This window comes from Staurois parvus, unplaced genomic scaffold, assembly GCF_062004578.1.
Source record: "Staurois parvus isolate SC_StPar_1 unplaced genomic scaffold, SC_StPar_1.0 ptg000458l, whole genome shotgun sequence".
Taxonomy (NCBI): domain Eukaryota; kingdom Metazoa; phylum Chordata; class Amphibia; order Anura; family Ranidae; genus Staurois; species Staurois parvus.
The window spans coordinates 132,119-159,180 of record NW_028318254.1 but is presented as its reverse complement, the minus strand read 5'-3'; the positions used below and the strand labels follow the sequence as shown (position 1 = coordinate 159,180).

The window sequence follows — 27,062 nt, the reverse complement described above, 5'->3', positions numbered from 1 at the left end:
TGCTAAGATATTTTACTGTGGATATATTTACTTGCTGTTTTTAACTTTTTGTATAAATAAAGTATATTTTGGGTGTTATCCTCCTTGTTATTTTAATTACAAATGTTTTGTGTGATACTCTCTGAGGCACCTAAAGTCGTCCATTCGTGTGTTTGGTTAACACACGAACAGTAAGGGAATTTGGCGGCCTGTTCACCTGCTGCGTCCCACAATCCACCGCACCCTCACAGTGTATTGTGACTGGCCAAAGCAATGCACCTGACCTGTGGTCAGGTACAATACTTTGGCCAACAACAGCGCATGATGATGTCACAAGGGGGCAGGCCACCCCGCCCTGCCACCTTGCGACATCATCACAGTATTTAAAAACTGTCATCCCAGCGTAACTGTCAGACGGCTGGAGCCAGCATCGAGAGTGGAGAGGTTTCTTCTTTCTTTTTTTTTGGTCAGTGGTGGCGGCGGGCATCCTGATTGACATTGGATCTACTCCAGGGGACATTTTTTAAATTTTTGTTTTTAATAAAGGACGTGTCATAGACAGTCTACTTGCATTTTTTACAGTACCCTATACTCATTCACATGGGGGGGGGGATCTTGAGGCCCCCTTTTTAAAGGGGGCTTCCAGATTCGGATAAGCCCCCTGCCCACAGACCCCCACAACCACTGGCCACGGTTGTGGGGAAAAAGCCCTTCTCCCCATCAACATGGGGACAAGGTGATTTGGGGGGGAGCCCCTCCTAACCCAAAGCACCCCCCCATGTTGAGAACATGTGGCATGGTATGGTTTGGGGGGGGGGGCACTCGCTCATCCCTCATTTTCCTGACCTGGCAGGCTGCGTTCTGCTCTGGTATGGATTTTGAGGGAACTCCCACGCCATTTTTTTCTAAATTTTGGCGTGGGGGTTCCCCTCAAAATCCATATCAGACCCGTAGGGCTTGGTGTGGATGGGGAGGGGATCCCGCACATTTTAAAAGAAAAATGTTTTAATTGCCGGTCAGTTACCGCTTAGTGAATTGTCCCCTCTGTTCGAAGTTCACGTTGGAACTTTCGTTACGTTTGAATGTTGAACCGCGAACTGAACGGAGGGGGGGGGTGTTCGGCCCATCACTAGTCTTAAATGAGAAAATTTTGCAAGCTATTGACCAGACCAGGATCATTGCATGCCACACGTTTACATCCAGTGCCCAAGCAACCATAAGACATCCAGTGCCCAAGCAACCATAAGACATCCAGTGGCCATGCAATCATAAGAATTAGCCTTTTTATACTGAGGGGCTCCTCTGCAGTGTTCATTGAGGAACTGCCTTACACACAAACACATACCATCTCACTTCCCTCCTGTAATCTTAATGCTTCCATCAGCTGTTACTGCTCAGTGCGCAGTCATCAACAACCACTACGGCTCGCATACTATAAATACCAGCATAATAGGCATACAGAGTGACTGCAGAGACAAGGTATAATCACGGATCCATTTCCACTCAGGAGTTTAATGTGCTGCATTTATATTGATGACTGATGTCTTGTGAAATGTGCCGAGCTGCAAGAGTTTAAATAACTTAGAAGAAGAGCGCATTGCACACACAATGCAGAGTAAAAAGCTCCTCCAATGTGCTAACTCATCCACTCTCGCTAGCACCTTCAATAAAAGGGAAATAACAAACTAGGCTAGTGTGTCAAAAGTCTACACCAGTGTCCTTTCTCAGGAAAGAGTGCTCATTTACAGGGCTGCATAGGCACTGGGTGCAGAAATTGAGCATACAATTTCCCCAGGTCCAGTGTGCCAATAGTTCACTCTTGTCCCTCATTTGGAGGACTGTTCCTCTTTTTGAACTAAATCCCTCAGGTTCTCTTTCTCTCTCAGTGAATATATGGGCTTTATAAAAATGTATTCTTTAAAGCACAATATAACTTATAGAAGACCTTCGCTTAAAAGCAATATTGACCTCCACCCCCACCCCCATGGGGAGTGGGTATCTTTTTTAGCAGGTACCCACTTCCTCATTTCTAGCCTAGGCAAGAATGACAATGGCCCCAGTTAGCATCATACATCCCAGGAGGCTGCAAAACCAGTCTCAGGATCTTGCTCATGTGCAGTCGGGAGCAAGCTGTAATTCTTCAGAAAGCCACAGCCAGCTTCCAAATCCAAGATGGCGGCACCGGGGATCTAGAGCAATGAGAGGATTGGGCTGCAGGAGGACAGCGCCTGGACTACATGCACTGGTAAGCACAGCTAAATACATCCTAGGTGCATAAAAACAAAAAATGTGCAAATTCTTATAGTTAGAAAGCAGCCACATCCTGAGTATTTCTCACATTTCAGTGTTCTATGCTGGCAGAGCTGAGTAACAGCCACACCCCTCAGCACAAGTTTCCTTATCCAGAATTGTACAGTACACATTGTCTGTATCAAGTATACAGGAATAGTTTGCCTGTTGCTCTTCAAGAGCTAATGTTTTTTGTTTAGTTTTTAACAAGCTGAATTACAGCCACTGATTTGGTTTGATTGGGACAATTTTATATTTTTCCCCTTTTCTGTGCATGTTGTCATTCAAAAAGCCATGCTTCATGAAGTTCTGTTACAGATATAATTTATGTGTTCTTCATAGTTGTCTCATTAGCAGCATGAGTGTGCAGTGTTCCACTTTAGCCAACCACTAAAATGAATTATATTCTCTGTCTGTAAATCACAACAGGAAACTGACAAGCTCACAAGTGATCCACTACAATCACACGCTGGGTATCCACCTGGTTGGTATTTTATTGGCCTGACTGGCAGGGGTGTACTGACAACTCATGGGGTGCCCGGCCAATAGGGAATCATGGGGCCTCTGTGTCCTTGCCCAAACTCAAAAAAGCCTGTGAAAGGTACCAGGGGCATCTCATGGGGCCCCCTACTGACCCCGGGCCCTCGGGCAGTGCCCGACTTTCCAAATGGTCAGTCCACCCCTGCTGACTGGTAAAAATTGGACTAGGCACTAATACTATTATCAGGAAACATATCATAAGGCCAGTTTTTTTTTTTAAGAGTTAGTCAAATGGTGAGAGCACTTCCAGCATTTCCACTTTCAGCTTCCATACACATCCATTTTCTCAACCACTTTAAGCCTGCTTTGGTATGCACAAATGACCAAATGGTTGAAGGTAGCCTGCTAACAACACTTCCTAATGAAACCATTAAGTCAATGAAATGCTGTTCGTGATTTGCATTGATCCATTTAACTTTTCCATTCGATCACTGGCTGAAAGTCTTTCAAGTTACAAGAAAACTACTATTTATGCAAATACTGTCAGGAAGGGCTGCTAAGCTTAGATCTGCATTCTAGATGCATTCCTGCAGAGGTGTATGGTGTTGCTGGATCAGGTCTGTCTTGACCTTATTTATCTCTTCCAAGAAGAAAAAAGTGTGAATTTAAAAAAAAGAGAGAGAAACATAAATATAAGAAATAAAGACTAAATAAGTAAAATAATGAAAACTCCCTATCACCCCCAAGGTCATTGAACACATAAAACTCTGATTAAAATTTACACTTTTTGTGTATATTTATGTATGTATCATTTGTAATCTGATGATTATTGAGATTACAAATGCATAAAAATGGCATAATGTATTCATTTTCATTTGCAGAAACCCAACTTGATCTTATCTTAATATTACATTAATGATTTATACAAACAGTTACTTTTTCCGCATGCATTGCAATGTGGATTTAAAAGAGAGTAAAAAAAAGCCCTTTTTTATAATGACAGACTATGACTATTTTCCTCTCTACTATGTTGAAAGAAATCTGTGCATAGAAGAATATGTAGGCTGCCATTGCCAGATGGGGGGGGGGGGGCAATTTAGACTGTTCTTTAGAAAGATGGATACTTGGCCATACAGTAGCTCCCAACTGTCCATCCTTTGGAACTAAGTCTTCCTGTAAATCTTTCCTCCTCAGTTTTCATTCTTTTTGGTCTAATGTAAAACCTTATTAAAATGTATTATTTTCCTATCAGAATAAACCTTTCATTCGATCTCTAAATTATTTGGAAAAGCCAATATAAAGGAAAAGTGATGGTTCAAAAAGGCACTTGTGGTTACTTTAACCAGTGATCTTCTGCATATTAATTCTTCATGGTCCATGACTGAAGATGTAGGAGGGGTTGGTCCATTTGCTTATATACTGTACTTATAAAAGGTGTACCCCTTTATCTCAGAAAATGAAAAGTGGGAAAAGTGGCAACTACGCTTCTTTGAAATGGTTATAGTAAATGGATGAAGCTAGAGAACTCTGGTACAGAGCTACCACTACTGGAGACCCCCAAGAGACATGTTGATGTGCTCCATTGTGGAATGATCTTTCAGCTGCTAATAGGGATGTGTTCTTCTAATTATTACTATCTAAGAAAAAATAAATAAGAAAAGCCTTTATATAGATATGCGGTGTCTATTGCCAGTTTATTTTGGTTGAGTACTCCTTTGAGAAAGAACTGTGAGTATTTCAGGCACTTCAGCTCTTCTCTATCCCCCATCCTGCCCTCTCAGCCAAGCTGTTATTCTTCATAACATTCAAAGACTGTCTCTGCAACAGCACAGCGAGACTATGCCGCATCTGATGGCAAGTGTATCTGACACACAGACTTCTAGCATGTCTAACAGATCAACAGCAAGATGGCAGCTTGTGACCTGCGGGCTACGGAATGTAGTGGGAGCACACAGCCATCTAGGAGTAGGTCTAGCACTTCTGCAGCAGACATAGGCAAGGCCACAGATTTTCTCAGATCACAAGCTTAGAGCAAGGGCAAAATTCGAGGTGATGTGTGAAATTGACTGACCTCAGCTGCTTCAGCACCCTTAGGGAGAATGCACAGACAGCCATGTTGTTTTCTAACGCACAGAGAACTCACACTGGTAAAGTTTTGGTTCACAGGTTTAGTTTCCCGGAAGCCCAGAAGAATGCAGACTTTTGATGTACAATGTATTGTACACCTCTCTGTTAGCAGATTACCTCTCCCCTCACATTTTCTCCATACTTTACAGTATGCTCCAATTTATCGTGGTAGTAACCTGACCTATTCCTAAGCACCTGTGGCTTGATAGAGTCCCATTCACTTTGACAATGTCCATTTTACAAAAGTCTAGACATTGCTAAGCACCTGAGACATCCCAGTTTCTCACTGGATGGTAAGGCATACTGAGGAGTACCGTATTTTCCGGCGTATAAGACGACTTTTTAACCCATGAAAATCTTCTGAAAAGTCGGGGGTCGTCTTATACGCCGGTATACGGCGAGCCGGTGTCAGGGCGGCACTTTTTCGGGGGGTGGCGCGGTGCCGCGTCCCCCCCTTCCAACGGAAGGGACACTAAGTTGATGGGGCAGTATTCCACCCCCCACTGACACCAATGATGGAACACTATTCCTTCCCCCACTGACACCAATGATGGGGTACTATTCCTCCCACTGACACCAATGATGGGGCACTATTCCCCCCACTGATACCTATGATGGGGCACTATTCCTGCCACTGATACCAAAGATGGGGCACTATTTTCGCCACTGATACCAATGATGGGGCACTATTCCTGCCACTGATACCAATGATGGGGCACTATTCCTGCCACTGATACCAATGATGGGGCGCAATTCCTGCCACTGATACCAATGATGGGGCACTATTCCTCCCACTGACACCAATGATGGGGCACTATTCCTCCCACTGACACCAATGATGGGGCACTATTCCTCCCACTGACACTAATGATGGGACACTATTCCTCACACACTGACACTAATGATGGGGCACCATCATTGGTGTCAGTGGAGGAATAGTGTCCCATCATTGGTATCAGTGGGAGGAATCGTGCCCCATCATTGGTGTCAGTGGGAGGAATAGCACCCCATCATTGGAATACCATACTGAAATACCATACCATATTGAAATCAAATCTGATGTTTTTTAATTTTTATTTGGTGTGCGTTGGAAAAGGGGTAGTCTTATACGGCGAGTATAGCCCAAACCCTATATTTTAACAGGAAAAGTAGGGGGTCGTCTTATACGCCGGAAAATACGGTATATAACTTTTAAGGACAAGTGTACACTGCACAGAGCAGTGGCAATGAAAGTGAATGTATGTGTTGTAGGAGAGTCAATTACAGCAAGCGCTGCATATTGGTGGAGTTATGGTGATCCTATTCAAGGGGGAGGATTCCCTTTCAAGATGAACTTATGTGCAGCCAAGTGTGAGGGGTGCAAATATACAGCGTTCCAGATGCTCAACTGTATTTATCCATGCTGCCAGACTTCCCACCCACCCACATCAATAGAGAAGTCAAAACTGTAAAAAAAACGCTAGGTGGGCCTTGCAGTGTATGGGGCAGTTAATCTCCAGGATCATAGGACTGTCACTTTCCAGATTCTAGATCAGTTCACAAGACTAATAAGTTCATGGTTTGTTTGTTTGTTTTTTTAAATTGTAGAACACTTCATGGGGCTGTCACTTTTCAAGTTGAAGGACATTTCACTGGATTGTCACCTTGCAGGAGGTACAAAAGTAAATGGGACTATCTATAAACGTTTTCATTTATCCAGGTCTTTGTATAACTAGGAGTAGTTAACCAGTTGTAATGGTCCTGTTCAGTAATGTTAATAATTATGTTTGAAAACTATAGGACAGGTGTAGTTGTGATAACCAGTAGTTAATGGGACTGTAATTTTTCAGATTCTAGAGCACTTGATAGGACTATTAATTTCCAGGTTTTAGAAACTTTCATGGGATTGTACATTTATTAAATTGTTACTAAACCCACAACAGTAAAATCAGCATATGCAGTACAGCATGCTTGTTATACTCACTGTGGAACCTAAGGGGTTAATCCTCTGTGTTGTTTAAAAATGCTGTTTGATCCTGACTTCTCTGCTCCTCCCCGTCTTCCAATGCCCCCCTGTCCTGGTAAGACATATCGTGTGGAGTAATTCTGCACATGCTCAGTTTGATAGGTATTGCTAGAGAGTTTTTTTTATCTTGGGAGACTACATGTGACCAGCACAGGGCCAATCAGCACTGTCCAGAAAGAGGTCAGGGGTTCTGCATCCTCCTAGATAAAAAAGAAGACTCCTCCTACAAGCTTTAACCAGTTATCTGCCGGACACTGATAAAAGTCACAAGACTGCTCTAACTGCTGATGAGAAAATGTATTTAGCAGTTAATATTTACTAAAATAATTGTACTTCCATGTTGTGTGTCCTGTGGGAGACAGATATAGTGAATACAGGGTCCTGGGTTTAGTAAAACTTTAAGTTAGAGAACAGTTCATGAACCGTCACTTTGCAGATTATCAATTACTTGATGTGATTATCAATTTCCAGAGTTTTGAAAAGTTCCCGGGACTGTAAAGTTTTTTAAAATCATAGAATAATTTATGGGGACCATCACTTTCCAGATTTTAGAATACTTTATGGACCTGTTAATTTCCAGGTTTTAGAACACCTGATGGGACTGTCAATTTCCAGGTTTTAGAACACCTGATGGGACTGTCAATCTCCAGGTTTTAGAACACTTGATGGGACTGTCAATTTCCAGGTTTTAGAACAGTTCATGAAACTAAAATTTGTAGATTCTAAAACATTTGATGTGTTTGCCAATTTCCAGGTTCATGGGACTGTACATTTTTTAAGCTGTCAAACAGTTCATGGGACTGTCACTTTCTAGATTCTCAAACGCTTGATGAGATTGTGAAATTCCAGGTTTTAGAAAAGTTCATGGGATTGTAAATGTTGTAGGTTGTAGAACAGTTCATGGGTGTGGCTAAATTGTTTCACACATGGTGGTCCTGTAGTAACATCAAGTGTTTCTGGATACAAGTTCACGCCCAACATACTTGGCTACCATGGTATACCTTGTAAAGGATCCCAAAGTAGCCTTACTTAATTAACCTGTAGCAGAGGTGCCCAAATACACTCAGATTTACTTTAGATAGGATAGCCATTGCAGCCGCTTGGAGAAAAAACAGAGTTGACTTGTCGGTGATAAAGCGTAAACTTACCTGGATCATGACCAATGAAAAGTTGGTTAACATTCTATGAGATACCTCACTGCAATTCGAAAGAGTTTGCACTCCATGGATAAACTAACTTCAATCCCCTTGGCTACAGCTCTCTTCCCCTTTTTCATCCCCCCCTTACCCCCTTCTTCTTTCTTCACTTGCTTTTCTTCTCTTTCCTGTTCTTTTCTGCTCTGTTGGTGTTTCTACACGTCTTCTGCAAGATGTTAACCATCCATCTAGTTGGTGGTTACAAGGTCATTCAAGCTTTCTGAGCCTTAGTGGGCACTTTTTTTCTGCTTGGGAGTTGTTCCCCTCAACTGGAGTGCAGTAGCATTTTACATTTCACTTTTGCTTCATTATATGTTATGCATGCGCTGTTCTGCGTCCATGTGTTGGATTATGCAAAATTGTGACTACATATCATTTTTGTTGTTCTTATTTGTTTATCAGTAGCACACTTTGACTGCCTTGCAGACTATCACTTGCTTTCCTTTTTGTCCAATGCCATTATGCCTGTTATGGCCTGTGCCCTTTTTTTAAATGGAAATTTCCAATAAAAAATATTGAAACTTTCCAGATTCTAGAACAATTAATTGAACTGTCCGTTTCCAGATTTTAGGCCAGTTCACAGGACTGTCACTTTCCAGATTTTTAAACACATGATGGCTGTCAAATTCCAGGTTTTAGAAAAGCTCATGTGACTGTAATTTTTTTAAGTTATAGAACAGCTCATGGGACTGTCACTTTCTAGATTCTAGAACACTTGATGGGATTGTCAATTTTCAGGTTATATAAAAGTTCACGGGGCTGCAAATGTTTTTAAGCTGTAGAAGAGTTCATGAGACCAGAGATTACTTTCCAGATAGCTAGTGAATTACAATGTTGTTTTTTGGGAATGTAAAAAATTGTGTTTGAAAATGATAGAACAAGCGCAGTTGCAGTTGATTAAATCATACTACTTAATGGATCGAATTAATGGATTTCTCAATTATTTCTTAGGTTGTAGAACACTTCAAATGTCTATCACTTGCTAGATACCGTAAGCTTGACAAACAGTGGTAGAGTTACTATACAGGAGTTAGGCAATAGATCTGTCATCTTTTAACAAATGTGTATTACTGTAAGCTGTGAATGTGAGAATCACATGTTTACACAGTCATTATGTTCCTGTGAACAAATATTCTGCAGCAGTCAAACTAGTGCCTGTGGGCCCTTCTATTTCCAAGAGGGTACCAATAATGGGCAGTGGGGAGGGCAGCAAGTGTGCTCAAAGAGTGTCTAGCTGTCTTTAAATGTGGCCCTTAAGCATCCACCCCCAATTTTATGTTTAATCTTGGTGAACCTTTTGTAAACCCCTGATGTAAAGGGAGAGTAGTCAGAAGCTCAGTGGTGTATTTAGGTTTCATACTGCCCTAGGCAACGCAAAAATTGCCCCCCCCCATGGACCCTTACACCGACCAACTACCCCCTCCCACAGGAAGAGATCCTGATATTGACCAACAACACTCCAGCCCCCACCTCCACCCAAGACAGCCTTCCACTTCCCCCGTCCCTCATACACTGGCAACCCACCCCCCCCACACCCTGGCAAGAGATAAGACACTCACCTTCACAGCTCTGGACATCCCCAGGAAAAAGAGTTGGGCTCTGCATACACCGTCAAGCAGCCTGCAGCCTCTCTCAGATCCCACCTGGTCCCCGTTCTGCATGTGTCCCTTCTTTCATTCCTTCTGCCCACCTGAAAAATGCTGCTGCCCCCCTGAAAAATGCCACCATAGGAAAATGTCTTGTTTGCCTTGTGGTAAATACACCCCTGCAGAAGCCTCTCAATGAACGTGGACATGCCATTGTGTTACAGTCATGATGATGTAATCTCACCTGCAGGAGAGCATTTTATATAAATGCTCATCAGTCTATGAATTATACATCATTTGTCTTACATATGGAATCAATGCAAGAACACTGAACAAGCAAAATCATTAAAACTTTAAAACATTGCAGCTTAGATGTATCTTTGAGCAGCAACTTGTCAGTTCAATGTGCGGGATGACTGCGCAGCATACTTAAAGCTAATCCACAGTGACACTGAGGAACCTCCAGTGTATACTGTACGTACAGGAGGCTATATACCCTGTAGGGGTCATTTCGGTTTGTATGTTATTCTGTGTAGTGTACTTAACAAGATATGTAAAATATCTCTAAACATAGACAGACCATAAACTGTCTACATTGTGTGACCTCTGACTCAAATCTAAGAGTCTAATCTTTTTGTACAAATAATCTTTCCTTCAATTTAATTGTGTTGAATGTGTGTGCTGTGAATATTATTACCAGGTTTGTGTTGCTTTTTCCTGTAGATGTTATTTTACAGCAGCTGTAAGGTGGTCATTATACTGTAGGTCATGTGATTTAACTAATGTCTTTTGTCCTAAAAATGTGTTACAAAGTCCACTCTTCCATCTTAAAGCGGAGTTCCACTCACTCTGTAAAAAAATAAAAGTCAGCAGCTACAAAAACTGTAGCTGCTGACCTTTAAAAAACAGCCATTCACCTGTTCCACGATCCCGCGGTGTGTCCATCGCAGCCCGTTTCACCGGCCGTCCTGTATTCCAGGCGCTGGCATCTTCAGTGTGGGCACCCAGCTGTGACAGCTTGCAGCTTCACAGCCGGGTGCCCACTGCGCATGCGCGAGTAGCTCTGCGCTTCCTGAATGGTCCTGTCGTCTTCTGGGACCTGTCACGTGTCGCACAAGATTTCGGGGAGGGAGGGTAGGAGGACAACTTCCACTTCCGATCACCTAGGCAATCGCGGCGGAAGTGGGAGCGGGTACCTGTCAATTTCGGGTACCCGCTCCCCCCCAGCTCACCATAGGTGCCAATCCTTAATGGAGAGGGGGGGGGGAAATCTTTAAAGCGGAACTTCCGTTTTGGGTGGAACTCCGCTTTAACAAACACAGGCTGTTTTTTAGAAGCAATGCATATTATTTACTTGGTGGCATTACTGATACAAGAGAACCCTAACAACTTTTAACAGCTTGCTGCCCAGGGCAATTTTGAAATTATTCACACACTGTAGTATATGTAAAAATCAGCACTTTGTACTAGACATTTACTTAGAACCCCCAAACATTATATACTTTTTGAAGGCAGAGGCCTTGGAGAATAAAATAGTAGTTGTTGTAATTTTTTATGTTGCAATTTTTTAATTTTTTATGTTGCATGATATTTTTACAGCCACTTATCAAATGCAAACTTTCTGCATTTCTGTCTACAAACACAATATAATGCCCAACTTTTTTTTAAAATATAAAAGATGATGTTGTGCCAAATAAATTGATACCAATTGTCAAGATTTTAAAATTTGGCACACCCATCCGTGAAATGGCGACAAACTACAATACATAAAAATCTTCATAGACGATTCTTTAAAAGCCTTTACAGGTTACCAGTTTAGAGCTCAACATGAGCTCTGGTGCAAGAATTTTTACTCTCACTCTGACATTCATGTTCTGACATGCCTCACATGTGTGGTGTGATCACCATTACCATGTGCATGCGGGACCATGTGCACATTCGCATTGGCATGGGGGGGGGGGGGACAGGAGCGCTTAGAATTTTTGCTGCTCAGGGCAGTTTTTAAAATTTTTCACATATTTGTAAATATCTGCATTTTTGTGTTAGACATTTACTTAGAACCCAAAAAACATTATATATTTTCTGAAAGCAAAGATCCTGGGGAACACAATACACAATATTTGCGCAGTCATTTATCAAATGAAAAATTTCACACTTAAATGTATTTTATCACAAACAAACTCAATATAATACACACATTTTTTGTAAAATATAAAAGTTGAGGTTGTGTTGAGTAAATAGATACCAAACATGTCAAGATTTAAAATTTTGCACGCCTACAGTACCTAAAAATCTCCATAGGCAATGATTTAAAAGACTTTCCCAGTTAACAGTTTATAGGAGAACTTGAGCTTTGGTGCTAGAATTATTGCTCTCACTCTGACCTTCACAGTGATATCTCACATGTGTGGTGCAATCACCATTTACATATGTGTGCGGGACCTATGTGCGTGTTCGCATTTGCTTGTGGGTAGGGAGAACAGGGGCGCTTTACAAATATTATTTAATTATTTAAATTTTTTAAATGATTTTTTTACACTGTTTCTTAAATTTTTTTATTCAACTTATTCAGTATCGCTCGTTACAATAGTGCCTTCTTAGTGAGCACTGACAAGCAGATATGAATGTGGCGTGCTGGTGAGGTTTTCATTTATCCCTTTGTATCTTCTCTGTGGGCGGATGGGTGATCAGGGGGACAACGGTAGCCAGGGCCGTGCCGGGGTGGATGCCACCCAAGGCAGACATTCTTTCATATCCTGCCCCCCCCCCCCCTTCCTGGCAAACATGGGCACCTTGGGCATGCAGCTACTGTGCCTGGGGCACATGCCCCCCCCCCCCTTGTCTCAGCCCTGGACACGGAACTTTTAAACCTGCCTGTGTGAGTGATAAGTGAAAACCTGCCCTGCACACCAAATCCAAAAATGACATTACCTGCATGGAGTTTTCATGTTTTCTCTGTGCTTGTATGGGTTTCCTCTGGGTACTCTGGTTTCCTCCCACACTCCAAAGACATGCTGGTAGGTTAATTGTCTCCTATCTAAATAAGTAGCTTAGATTGTAAGCTCCTTGAGGGCAGGTACTGATGTGAATGTACAATATAGGTAAATTGTCTTTCATTTTATGGAGCACAGGAACAACTAAAGCCAAAAAGAAGACCTGATCAGCAACAGTATCCATATTACATCTAAATACTACCCTTTTCTTCTGCATGGAGTCCAACTTTATGAGGTGTATGCCACAATGGAGAAGATTTTATTTTACAGCAATATATGAATGCTGCAAGAAAGTTCATGTGTGAAAGTACATGGTACTTGTCACAGCTAGCAGAGATAGTGAAAGCTCTTCTATTATTTATTGTCATTAATTTTGAGTGTCTTGTGTGACATAAAAGCCTTAATAAAGGCCAGGCCCAGGCTGGGAATTGGCAACTCTGTCATCTCCCAAGGAGGAAGAATGGTGAAGCAAGACACATGAGGATCAGTTGGATGGTCAGGATGGAGAGCTTCACACAACACAGGTGGCAGATGTTATCTAAAGTGAATGATCAAAGCTGGATGAGTCCTGGTTATTCCTGCTGATACTGGGCACTGCAGAAATCTGCTTTGGGTGATGTCAGGAAGTTCATGCCAATACACAGAATGGTGAAAATGTGTGCAAGCATGTGTTTGTTTCTAATACTGGAGGCAATCAGCTATTTAACCACTTCCCAAGCCTATTCTGACATTTCTCATATAGATGTAAAATCAGCTTCGAAAATTACCTAGAACCCCCAAACGTTATATATATTTTTTAAGCATGGGCCCTAGAGAATAAAATGGTGGGTGTTGCATTTTTTTTATGTTACATGGTATTTGAGCAGTGCTTTTTCAAACACAATTTTTTGAGAAAATACACTGATTGTGAAAATATAAAAGATGATGTTATGCTGAGTAAATAGATACCTAACATATAGATGAGATATAGAGATGATCAGGGATGTTCTGGTCTTTGGTCATCTCTATGGTCAGTTGCCAGAACCACCAGTTTCAGTTATGGGCTTCCCAGTGGGACAGGAGAGCCCAGGAAGGCAGCGGGGACCCCCTCCTTCCATCTGTAAAAGCGATTCAGTGGCTAATTAGCCGATTGGATCATTTTTACTTTATTCAGCAGTGCCAGCTGAAAAGACTGATAACAGGGTCATGGCTGCAGCTGCCACCATGGTCTTGGTATAACCACTTAAATTCAAGGATGCACAAATATGTCCTTGGGCAGCAAGTGGTTAAACTAGTCAGCTGCAGATAGCCAGTGTGGTCTTGTCTATATGGTTATTTGCGTTCTGTGACTTCGTGCCTGACTACCTGTCACCGGCCTGGCTTGCCTTGACCTGCTCCTGATATCTGCCTGTGCCAACCCCAGCTTGCACCTGGACTAAGCTTCTACTCACTTCTGTTCCTGCCCTGATTGTCCATTACTGACTCCGGCCTGAACCCCCGACTTGCTTCTGCTAGCACTTCTCAACCCTCTTGCCTGACTTCACACCAGCTCTGAGTTTCAGGTGACACTCCTACCTACACACCTGCCTGAGGCCACAGCCAACATATCACTCTACCACATGTCCGCTGATCCTGTGTTCCCGTTTTGTATTCCTATTTCCAGTCTCCTGTTCGTCATCTCCTGAGGCGAAGCTACACAGCTCTGACCAGTCCAAGCACATCTTTCTTCTTGTACTAGCATTTGGTAAGAACTACAACGTTCTTCTCACACTTGTGTGACTCCAAAATCACACGATTTCCAGTGAGACTTTGATGCGACTTTACACTCACTGGCACTCAAGTCACATCAAAGTTACATCAAAGTAGTTCAGGAACCTTTTCAAAGTCTCTGAGATTTTAAGTTGCATAGATCTGAGCAGGTGCCATTGAAAACACTAGGCTGCTCTTTGTCATGTGACTTTATGTGTCCAAAGCCACATGACAAGTCAAGTGTGAACGGAGCCTTAGGCACTCTTGCTACTCTGTGCCCTTGTTCCACCTGTTCACTTTACCAGGGGTCATGAGCTGGAGGCGTAAGGGAGATACCTGGGAACTTTCTGGAAATGACCTAGCAATGGCAGAAGTTTGCTCTGGTTGTTGGTTCATTGTGGGATAATTTACACCTCCTGAATTCTGGTACTGGAGATGTAAACAATATAGTATGTATTTAATATAACTTGCTATCTATTTACTAATGCTATCTGCATAATGATTAAAAATAGTTGATGATGATTGAGAGTTTAGTTCCACTTTAAATTAGTACTAAAGACTAAAACTTTTTTTATTTTGGATAGAGTAAGGGAGGGTAATGACTGTCAGGTCGTTGTTGTTTTTCCATCTGTATCGCATCAGGGAGATTTCTCTTCACTTCTTGTCCCATAGCCAAAACAGGAAGTCAGAGGAAATCCCCCCACGGTGAGGGAATCCCTGGCTGTCACCAGAACCAGTGTCCCCATTTGAAGATTTCCCCTTTATTCCTGTTCTGTTGTCATCTCAAAATTTGGTATTGTTTTTCACTCTCAATGACAATGGTCTCCAGGGTAAAAAGATAGGGTGAATCTATCTAACAGGGGCACAGACAGCAATGAAAAGCTAGCAGGTGTTGTAATCCCTCTCCACACTATCTAATAAAAAAAAAAGCTTTGTCTTTAGGTATATTTTAAATTACATATACTGTATATATGACAGTGTGGTAGATAGGGCCTGAATGATTTTTTATATTATAATAAATGTTATTTCCTTTTAAAGACATTTCATACAAATTCCAGCATCAGTAGTAAGCTCAGATACGTACATGTATCACTATTCAAACTATGTGTATCTAGAAGACATTGTTCCACTTGAAATTTGATTGGTACATTGTGTCATTTTCTGGTCGAGGAATTAATGCCCTGAATTCCAAAGCTCCCATAGAAAAGAACAGAATGTTTTAAAGACAACAAAAACAATGCATGCTAACATAATAGACATGGCTGGGATTCTACACCAGTGTATTCCCTCCTGTCACTGATGCATTAGAACAGGCTCTCTATACTTTCTAAACAAAGGGCCTGTTTATTGTCCTTCAAACTTTAGGGGGGCTGGACCGTGGCCAGCAGGAGTGGAAATAATCCTGGCATCAGTGGGAGTAAACATTGCCACATTTGATATTAGAGGGAGGAAGAGTGTCCTATCATTGGGAGGAAGAGTGCCCCATTACTGCTGTCAAAGAGGGAAATGGTGCCTCGTTGTTGGTGTCAGTTGGTAGAACAGTGTCTTGTATCAATGGGAGGAGCAGTGCCTAAGGGCCAGATAAAGGCAAGCAAAGGGCCACATCCTGCCCTAGGGCCGCAGTTTGGAGACCACTGCATTAGAAGATGGAATGGACTGATGTCAACACAGCTGAAGAAATTGCACCGAGGAGGCATCACAATTTCTCTTTTGTAGACCATAGGACTATTCCTAATAGCTGAATTCTTACAGATTTAAGTCGGCCATAGATGGATTGAAACTTAACTGGTTCAGCAGCGACTAGCTGATTTTCGATTCATCTGTAGGCAGACTGGCTGTACAGAAGTCGATTTCTCAATTAACGCCTGTACTTCTGTACAACCAGTATTTTTTTTTTTTTTTCTTTGCTCAATCCTTGTTGCCAGCCTTATCTACTGAAGAATGCCAAAGGCAAGTACAGTACGTATTTTGCAGAGTAGAGTAGGGACTGGCCAGAGAGGTATTACTTTGATGCAGTCGGCCAGCTTAAACATTTGCAATGTATGCAAACTAAATATCCATTTTTGTGCAATATTTGCTACAAAGCATGTATAGCAGTGTGCAGAGGGTTCATCCAGAATTTTTTCTGATAACATGTGGTCACACCCCTTTAGAACCTGGTGGATTATATACAGTATGTGCAGGGTCACTGCTAGACTATTTTGCACCCTAGGCAAGACCAGCTACTTTCGCCCCCCACCCTCCCCATAAAAAATATATATATTTTTTTAAAACAGTAGAAAATATTAAATCAACAAAATATGAAACTGCTACATTTCTTTTAATTTGCAAAAATAAGTGCAGACAGAGAAACAAAAAAAAAAAATTGGAGACAGTATAACAAAACTCCACAGTGATCAGTAGCTAGCTTGCAGTAAGGGACTGAGTCTGAGAGGAACACTGGAAGGCACTGCAGCTCAGCTGCTACACTGGCCCCAGACACCCAGCATCTCCCTCTGTCCTTTCTTCCTCCCTTCAGCTGAAGGATCATTCATGATCTGGCGGCATCCCACATGATCAATCAGCACCAGCTCTCCTCACCCCGACCATTGTCTGACCTCTCCTCCTCTTGTCACCTCCATGACCCGCCATCCTCCTAGGCTTGGCTCACCTCTGATAGATCCTGCTGGGGTGTGGAGTCCAGGCTGCGGCTTTCAGTGAGGACAGATGGCCTCCCAGCACTACACCACTTCCCTCTCATACACATCGGGCCCCAATCATCCTACTCACAAAGGGTTAACCCTGCAACCAGAGCACCCCCCACCTATTGATTGGCTCCAGCTGTGTAGAAGAAGGCAGAGCCAGCCCTAGACATGCCGTCTCCCTGTTACAGCTGGAGGATCGTGTGTTCCAGTGTGTGTACTGGAGATGTACGGACCAATCCTCCGATCAGAGACTGCTGACCACCTAGTGACCTGGGCTAATGTCATCACTTCCCACCCTAGGGGAAGCTGACACGTCACTGCTACATGGAATACTGATATATATATATATAAATATATATATATATGTGTGTGTGTGTGCGTGTACTAAATGGTCATGTGTGTGGACAGGCTGTGAGACAATTGTGCAGAGTAAAAATACCATCATTCCCTATGTATAAGGAGAGGGGGACTCTGCAGAGTAATGAAGAATTCAAACAAGAGGTCCATAGGCCACAGAGAGAGAGTGATGGCTTGTACTGCGCCCAGGCACCCCTAGGTGGCAGTGTGCCCTAGTTGGCTGCCTAGTTTGCCTAGTGAAAGCACCGGCCCTGAGTATGTGTATAAACTATGGGGATTTGAGCATAGGCATATCTTATTTCTTTCACAGTGCAGCTCAGTGACCAGACCTGAACCTTGTAGCTCTTATACAACCTCTGTCTATATGCCCATATTGGCACTAAATCCTTTGGAGTATTTGCATTTTGCAGAGCAGAGTAGGGACTGACCAGAGATGGATTACTTTGCTACAGTTGCCCAGCTTAAACAAGCATTGCAATGTATTTGAACAAACAATCCCTGTTTTTGTGCAAAGTTTGGTAGAAAGGGTGTATAGTAGTGTGCAGAGGATTCATTCAGAATTTTTACTGTCTTTGCTGGTGGCTCTTTTCTGGTTAGTCATGCCTGTTGCCTGCCTTAACCCCTGCATGAAAACTGACTATTGTTGGTCTCTGCCCGCCTCTACCTCAGCCTACACCCTGACCAGTCATAGTGCTCTTCTCCAGTCTCTTTATTGTATGCACCCTGTTCCTTCTATCCCCTGGTATGGCAATAATGAGAGTTGCAACCTGGTAACATCTTGCAGACAATGAGCCCTGGGCCCATTATGAACAATGATCCATTATTCCCTTACATCAGGTGTCCCTATCGCAGTTCCCTCTTACATGGATTTCCCCATCAGAGTGCCCCCTCATATCAACTGTCTGCATCAGATTGACCCAGGGATCGATGGATGCACTATCAGAGACCTGGGGGGGCACAGCCCAACCCAGCACCCCTGACTAGCGTTTAGCTGAAGGGGGGTTCCTAATATCTTGGTATTGGGCTTTAAGTGAACCTGTTACATAAATTAAGCATAGGTGAAGACTCTGGGCCTGTAGTGTTGACCTTTGTTGCACAACCTCATAGAGCACTGTCCTACTAAGCATGCTTAGTAGGAGTTCCGATCTTTTAAGATTTCCTTGGCTACATGTTTCTTTCAGATCAGTAGCTTACTATGAAGGAAAGCCAGAACAGTGACAAGTGGCCCAGGCCCTGCACCTATAAAAAGTCAAGAATGACAACTTATGTGTTGTTGCTTTACTGGTGTGCTTTGAGAGAAGACACAGATGCTCAGTTTAAGTCTCATCACTGTTTGAAATTCATCAAGATATTCAGCCCTGAAGAAGGGGGAAGCAATTTCTCCCCTAAAAAGTGTTGGGTATACATGTTACCTATTATCTTTAATAAACTGCTCAGATAAACCCTGAAAGGAGACAATCTTTTGTTACAAGGTGCTGCTCTATACCCATCACAATGATGCACAGTGCCTGCATGTATAACCAGCAAATAATTAAATGGCCCAGTGTACATATACATGCACAATCTATACACAGAAACAATGTTTGGAAACATTAACCCTGGTTGATAGGATTATGTACATTAGGTTCACAGTTGTGTGGGTCAGGAAACTGTGCATAATTGCATTTGTTTCCCCACCTCCAGTCAAGCTACAGTGCTCTTCAGCAGACACAAAGGAATACCATTAATTGTTAAAGGCACCCCCAGGCCTTGGAAAATGTGGCATGTTTTCGGGTGCAGAAAGCTGCATGGCAATTATGGCAAAACAATTATTTCCTAATAGCACCCCAAACGCATTCTTCTTTGACTTGTTTTTGGAGCAGAGGGAGGCCCATTCAAAATGAATGGTTCTGCTCCAAAAACATGCAAAAACTAGCAAAAAAAAACCGCAACATGGCAGTGTTGCTCAGGTATGAATGGGGCCATAAGTTGAACTCCAGGGAGATAAACAGAAAACACAGATTCATGCAGTTATAATATTATTCAGTAAAACAAATATTTTAAACTCTACTAGCGTAAGGACCTGAATCTGACTTGGCATTACATTCCTGTAATAATCTTTACAGAATAACTCTGTGAGAGGAAGGGAAAGGACTCTGGTAGTTTACAAGAAAATACTGTATGCTGACAGGGCCAGGAGGAGAGAAAAAAAGGATGGCTTTTTCAGTGTACTGTTGTTCCCTCATTGTCCAATCACAGACTGGGGGTGGAGAGAAGACCAAGCTGCATTGCTTAACTGCAGTTAAAAGAAAGTCAGGTCTGCAGGCTGCCCTTGCTATCTGGCAGAGCTGTGTAAATCACAGAACTAGATGAACAGGAATACAAATCCTTTGTAGATAAAACATGTATTTTAACATACGTATATTTGGCTATTTCTCTGGATATCAGCTTTAAAGTGTTTCTAAAGGCAGAAGGTTTATTACCTTAATGTATTTTCGACATTAAGGTAAAAAACCTGCAGCATGCAGCATCAAAGTGAATCTGTTTGTCCTGCATGGACAAGGCACAGTCTCCTATTAAAGAAGAATGCTAGATCAGTGAGCCAGGGTTATGAGATGTGCTTTACACTTACCTCTATGTAGTGGATCCATAAATCTTGAATGCTGCAGTGCTGGGCCACACCTACCCCTTGTGCTTTATTCTGCAGTTGGCCCACTACAGTACTACAGTAGACATCCCTATAGACTTCTGTATGGCTACACACTACTTCTTAGTGGCTGTAGTGGGGAGCACCGAGGGCATACATTTCCTATGAAGGACAAGGATCTCTCAACTGAAGAAAAGAGGTAAGTATAAAGCACATTGTAACATTCACTTGAGCTTGATTCAATGATAGCATTTCTTCAAGGAGAGGTATATTTTTAAATTAAAACCACAAATGATCCCCCTTTTGCTGACCTCATCAAATTGCCATAAACAATAAATGCTTATTTTCAACTTTTCCATCAGCAAGGCTTGGTAAGGTGACAACTGCCATGTTGGGTTAAGACCCACAGAACTATGAATGGTATACAAGGCTATGAATTTAGGTTTTACAAAACTACATATGGTACCCGAGGCTGTGAATGTAGGTTCTACAGAACTATGATGGGTACTCCAAGCTCTGAATGTAGGGTCTAGAGAACTATGAATGAGACCCAAGTCTATGAATATAGGGTCTACAGATTTATGAATGGTACTCAAGGCTCTAAATGCAGGGTTTACAGAACTATAAATGGTACTCAGGACTCTGAAAGTAGGGTCTATAGAACTATGAATGAGACCAAAGGCTATGAATGTAGGGCCTATAGAACTATGAAAGGTACTCAAGACTATGAATGCAGGGTCTACAGAACTATGAATGGTACTCAAGGCTATGAATGTAGGTTCTTCAGAACTATGAATGGTACTCAAGGCTATGAATATAGATTCTAGAGAATTATGAATGCTATACAAGGCTATGAATGTAGGCTCTAAAGAACTATGAATGGTACTCAAGGCTATGAATGTAGGGTCTACAGAACTATGAATGGTACTCAAGGCTATGAATGTAGGGTTTACAGGACTATGAATGGTATTTAAGGCTATTATTATAGGGTTTCCAGAACTATGAATAGTATCTAAGGCTAGGAATGTAGGATCTACAAAACTATGAATAGTACTCAAAGCTTCAAAGCTATGAATGTAGGGCCTATAGAACTATGAATGAGACCCAAGGCTCTGAATGTAGTTCTACAGAACTATGAATGGTACTCAAGGCTATGAATTTATGCTCTACAGAACTATGAATGGTACTCAAGGCTATGAATGAAGGGTCTACAGAGCTATGACTGACACCTATTATGATCTCACAAGGAATGATCCAGCAAATATTGTTTGGCTCTTAAACAATGTAGAGTGGAATCCCATTGTTATAATTGGAGCAGGTGTGTAAAAGTGGAATCTCAAGTGCTACGATCTTCATGTCAGAAACCCAGAGACAAATGAGCACTGGTGCAATATTAAAGTAAAATAAAAATACTAATCATAAAATGGACTGACCCTTCAAGGCAAATTCCTCCCAAAACATACATTTTAGATTATTAACATGCATCAGTGAGCTGAATAAACATTGAGCTTCTTACATCAAACAGTTGTAAGATATCCCCGACCCTGCCCAACAAGTACAGCCTGCACAAATCCATATGTTGGTTTCACACTCCCCAAAATGGATTATCTTTACTGTAGAATAAGCAAAAAAAGAGCTTAGCTGCAGAAGGGCGACACTTTCATAATGGCCTGGTGGGAGGGGCTGGAGACACAAAATAAGATGGAGAAATCTCGCTACCAGAGTCCAGGAGAGATGCTGAGAATTTGGCGATTCCATTCTCTGGTGCTCACCTAAGTTTGCTTTTAAACTGTTAAGCTTTCTCGTGGCAGGACAGAAACATAGTGCTACATTGTTATCACTTCTGTTAAAGTAATTGTTTATGTCATTTAACCTGGAACAAGCGCTACATTGCAGCACATCCAATAGCTTTTGCTGGCTCTTTTCTTACCTTATGTTTGCTACAGAATAATTATTATTTTTCATTATAAAAATTCTCTTACAGGGTGACTCTGATGATCTGGATACAGTTTTGTAAAGGTTAAAAGTGGAGAACCTAAGCTTAGAATATTGATTGCAGATAAAGACCCAACGATTCATTCAGTCCACATATTTATTATACTTCACAAATGGTTTCATCAACAATAAATCTGAATCAAGCAAGGGATTTAGATTTATCACAGGTATTTTTAAAGTACAAAAAATATATGCAGCACTTTACATATTTTGTACATTCACATCAGTCCCTGCCCTCAAGGAGCTTACAATCTAAGACCCCTAGCTAACATCTGGCTAGGGGCCAGTTTATACAGGAGCTAATTATGCTACCAGCATGTCTTTGGAGTGTGGAGGGTAATCAGAGTACCTAGAGGAAGCCCATGCAAGCACAGGGAGAACATGGAAACTCTATACGGTTAGTGTCGTTGGGATTCAAACTGATGACCCAAGCAGTGCAAAGCAGTTTATTTTTCCGCTTAATTTGCAAGTCCTTTCCAATCATCTACTACACCTTCTATATAAGACTTTCTACCAGTACTGTTGATATTTGCAGTTTCACCTAGTGCATCCCTCTCCTAGAGGTCATCTTCACAGAGTTCCTTGCCATTTCCTAACTAGCCTCATTTCCTATATTTCCACATTTCCTAACTGTTCCCATTTTCAACCTATCCCTGTTTTCTAACCATATTTCCTTAACTATCCCCATTTCCTAACTATTTCCATTTTCAAACCTATCCCTGTTTCCTAACCATCCTAATTTCTTAACTATCCCCATTTCCTAACTATTTCCATTTGATAACTATCATTTCTTAGCTAATTCCCTAACTATCCCTATGCAATAACTGTCCCAATTTCCTAACTATTCTCAATCCTTAGCTATCGTTATTGTCTCTATATGCTAGTATCCCCATTTCTGGATGATCCTCATTTTCTACCTATCCTCATTTCCTGTATATCCCCATTTCCCAACTATCCTCATTATCTAAGTATATCCATGTTTCCTAACTTTCCCCATTTCCTAACTATTCACATTTCCTATAAGTATGCATTTCTTATATATCCCCATTTCCTAACATTCCCCATTCTCTACCTATTCCCATTTCCTAACCATCCTCATTTCCTGTATATTCCCATTTACTAACCATCGTCATTTCCTGTATATTCCCATTTCCTAGCCATCCTCATTTCATGTATATTCCCATTTCCTAACCATCGTCATTTCCTGTATATTCCCATTTCCTAGCCATCCTCATTTCCCAGATATCCTCCTTATCTAAATATATCCATGTTTCCTAACTTTCCCCGTTTCCTAAATATCCTCATTTCCTAACTATTCACATTTCCTATAAGTATGCATTTCTTACATATCCCTATTTCCTAACATTCCCCATTCTCTACCTATCCCCATTTCCTAACCATCCTCATTTCCTGTATATTCCCATTTCCTAACCATCCTCATTTCCCAAATATCCTCCTTATCTAAATATATACATGTTTTCTAACTTTCCCCACTTACTAACTATCCTCATTTCCCAACTATCCTCATTATCTACATATATCCACATTTCCTAACTTTCCCCATTTCCTAACTATTCACATTTCCTATAAGCATGCATATCTTATATATCCACATTTCCTAACATTCCCCATTCTCCACCTATCCCTGTTTACTAACTATCCTCATTTCCTAGTTCAACCATAATTCTTAGAGGTTTGTCCCTAGAACTGTTTGCCTTTGGGAATTCCCCCCTTTTTTTTTTAGATATATTTTAACTCATTTCTTTAAAGCTCCACTCCAATGACTATATTTTGTTCCCTTTCTGAGTATTTTTTAAAGAAGTGCATTTAAAATTTACAAAACGTATAATTCAGCTTAATATTCAAGGATGTTGCCTCTGTGCATCTCAGTGTTCCAAGGCAGTATTATAAAAGTGTCCCTGGAAATGATGTTGAAGTGTGACTGCTCATCTACAAACTTGCCTGTGAATGTGAGTTGAAGGTGTTCTGGGCAGGATGACAGGGATGCAGATGGGGAGTAAACTAGTAAAAAAAAAAAATCAGGTCTTACCCAGCTTGCCATCAATGACAGTGAGGGCGATCTGATCCATTAACACCAGACTGAAGCCCACCTCTTGGTCTCTACATCGCTGCCTCAGCGCCTCCAGGATGCGCATCTGTGGGTAATCCTCCAGGATATTCCTGTCTGTCAGCAGCCACAGCTGGGAGCACATGGTGGAAGCAGTCAAGTGCAACAAAAAAAAAAAAAAGAAAAAGAAGGAGTGTGCAGCAAAATACAACAAGGTCAGTGGTGCCTCCAACCTGGGAAGGCCTGGGTGCAGCAGGCAGCTAACTGCTTGCACTGTAATAAAGGATCAGCTGCATTAAACCAGTCTCCAGCAGCCATGCGCCATCAGAAGGGGACTGTGATCATCGACTCCCCTACATAATACAGCATTCACTGGGCAAACCCCTTGATGCAATCAATATGGGCGGACCCTGCAAAATCCATGTCAGATCCCATTTATCTCAGCCCCCCCCCCCCCCCCTCCCTACTCCAGCAGCAGGGACAGAGGTGACCCCCCAGCCCCAGGCTCTGTGTGTGTATTGGCTGGCTCTAGCTCTTTGTCAGTTGTTTGCACTTCACGGATCACCGTCCGCCCAGCACTCAGCACCGGGATCAGCAGATTACCTGCAGCCGGGGGAAGCCAGCGCTGCAGACGAGGGAAAAGGTTATTCCTGATGATGAGCCGGGCTGCGGCGGCGGCCAATCGCGGACTCGGGGAAGGCGGCGGCCAATCGGCTGCAGGGATGGCGGTCTTGAGACTGCGCGGGCAGCCAATCATAGAGCTCGGATGAGAGTGGAGGGGGATGGAGAGGCTCGCTGGGTACCAGAGCTGAGCGCTCCTCTGCAATGACCCCACAATGAGATGGGCAGAGGAGGGGGGCAGTGGGGTGTCTGGTAATGATGGGGGAGGGATTGCAATACTTGGAGGGTGTCTGTGTACCTGGTACTGAATGACGGAATGGCAGGTGGACCTACCCCGACAGGGGAAGCAACGCAGGAGCTTGTGGTCAGGTAAGTAAACCACCGACCACCAATGCTAGGGGGAAATCATAACTACTGTCTGCCACTGACCACCAATACTGGGGGAAGGTCATCACTACTGTCTGCCACTGACCACCAATGCTGGGGGGAGATCATCACTACAGTCTGCCACTGACCACCAATGCTGGGGGGAGATCATCACTACAGCCTGCCACTGACCTCAAATGCTGGAGGGAGATCATCACTACAGTCTGCCACTGACCACCAATGCTGGGGGGAGATCATCACTACAGTCTGCCACTGACCACCAATGCTAGGGGGAGATCATCACTACAGTCTGCCACTGACCACCAATGCTAGGGGGAGATCATCACTACAGCCTGCCACTGACCACCAATGCTAGGGGGAGATCATCACTACAGTCTGCCACTGACCACCAATGCTGGGGGGAGACCATCACTACAGTCTGCCACTGACCACCAATGCTAGGGGGAGACCATCACTACAGTCTGCCACTGACCACCAATGCTAGGGGGAGATCATCACTACAGTCTGCCACTGACCACCAATGCTAGGGGGAGATCATCACTACAGTCTGCCACTGACCACCAATGCTAGGGGGAGATCATCACTACAGTCTGACACTGACCACCAATGCTGGGGGGAGATCATCACTACAGTCTGCCACTGACCACCAATGCTGGGGGGAGACCATCACTACAGTCTGCCACTGACCACCAATGCTAGGGGGAGATCATCACTACAGTCTGCCACTGACCACCAATGCTAGGGGGAGATCATCACTACAGTCTGCCACTGACCACCAATGCTAGGGGGAGATCATCACTACAGTCTGCCACTGACCACCAATGCTAGGGGGAGATCATCACTACAGTCTGCCACTGACCACCAATGCTTGGGGAGATCATCACTACAGCCTGCCACTGACCACAAATGCTGGGGGGAAGTCATCACTACAGCCTGCCACTGACCACAAATGCTGGGGGGAAGTCATCACTACAGCCTGCCACTGATCATCAATGCTGAGGGGAGGTCATTACTACAACCTGCTACTGACCATCAATGCTGGGGGGAGATCATCACTACTGCCTGCCACTGACCACCAACGCTGGGGGGAGGTCATTACTACAGCCTGCCACTGACTTCCAATGCTGGGGGGAGGTCATCACTACAGCCTGCCACTGACCACCAATGCTAGGGGGAGGTCATCACTACAGCCTGCCACTGCCCACCAATTCTAGGGGAGATCATCACTACAGCCTGCCACTGACCACCAGTACTAGGGTACTAGGGGGGAGATCATCACTACAGTCTGTAACTGACCACCTATGCTAGGGGAGATTATCACTACAGCCTGCCACTGACCACCAATGCTGGGGGGATCATTACTACAATCTGCCACTGACCATCAATGCTAGTGGAATTTCATCACTACAGTCTGCCAATGACCACCAATGCTAGGGGAAGATCATCACTACAGCATGCCACTGACCACCAATGCTGAGCGGAAGGTAATCACTACGGTCTGCCATTGACCACTAATGTTGGGGGGAGGTCATCACTACAGCCTGCCACTGACCACCAATGCTAGGGGAATATCATCAATACAGCCTGCCACTGACCACCAATGCTGGGGGGAGGTCATTACTACAACCTGCCACTGACCACCAATGCTGGGGGGAGGTGTCACGGATTCCCCACACGCCACGCCCACAGCAACTAGCTAACCGAGGAGCACACGTGCGGCCGTGACTGGGGGTAAGAGGGAATAAAGGGGACTTAACTTTGAATATGTAAAACCGTATATAAGATCAGACTTGATATACTTTCACAGCCCGCATTACCTTTTGGCCACCACTAGAGGGAGACTCCACTCCAATCCAGATGGCTGACCACACACTGGCAGATGCAAATCTTACATACAATCTGGTGCACTGATTAGAGTTGAGGAGCAGATTAGTAATTACA

General features: G+C 43.0%; 1 protein-coding gene across 1 annotated transcript in view; it reads right to left on the bottom strand.

Annotated features, from left to right (window-relative positions):
* LOC149452849 (N-acetylaspartylglutamate synthase A-like) overlaps window positions 1-24,529 on the bottom strand; it is a 64,895-nt gene extending 40,366 nt beyond the window's left edge. Inside the window, exon 1 of the mRNA XM_089688884.1 lies at window positions 24,096-24,529. Within this exon, the coding sequence (XP_089545010.1) occupies window positions 24,096-24,258 (163 nt within the window). The 5' untranslated portion in view covers window positions 24,259-24,529. The remainder of the gene's footprint in view (window positions 1-24,095) is intronic.
* Window positions 24,530-27,062: the final 2,533 nt, after the last annotated feature.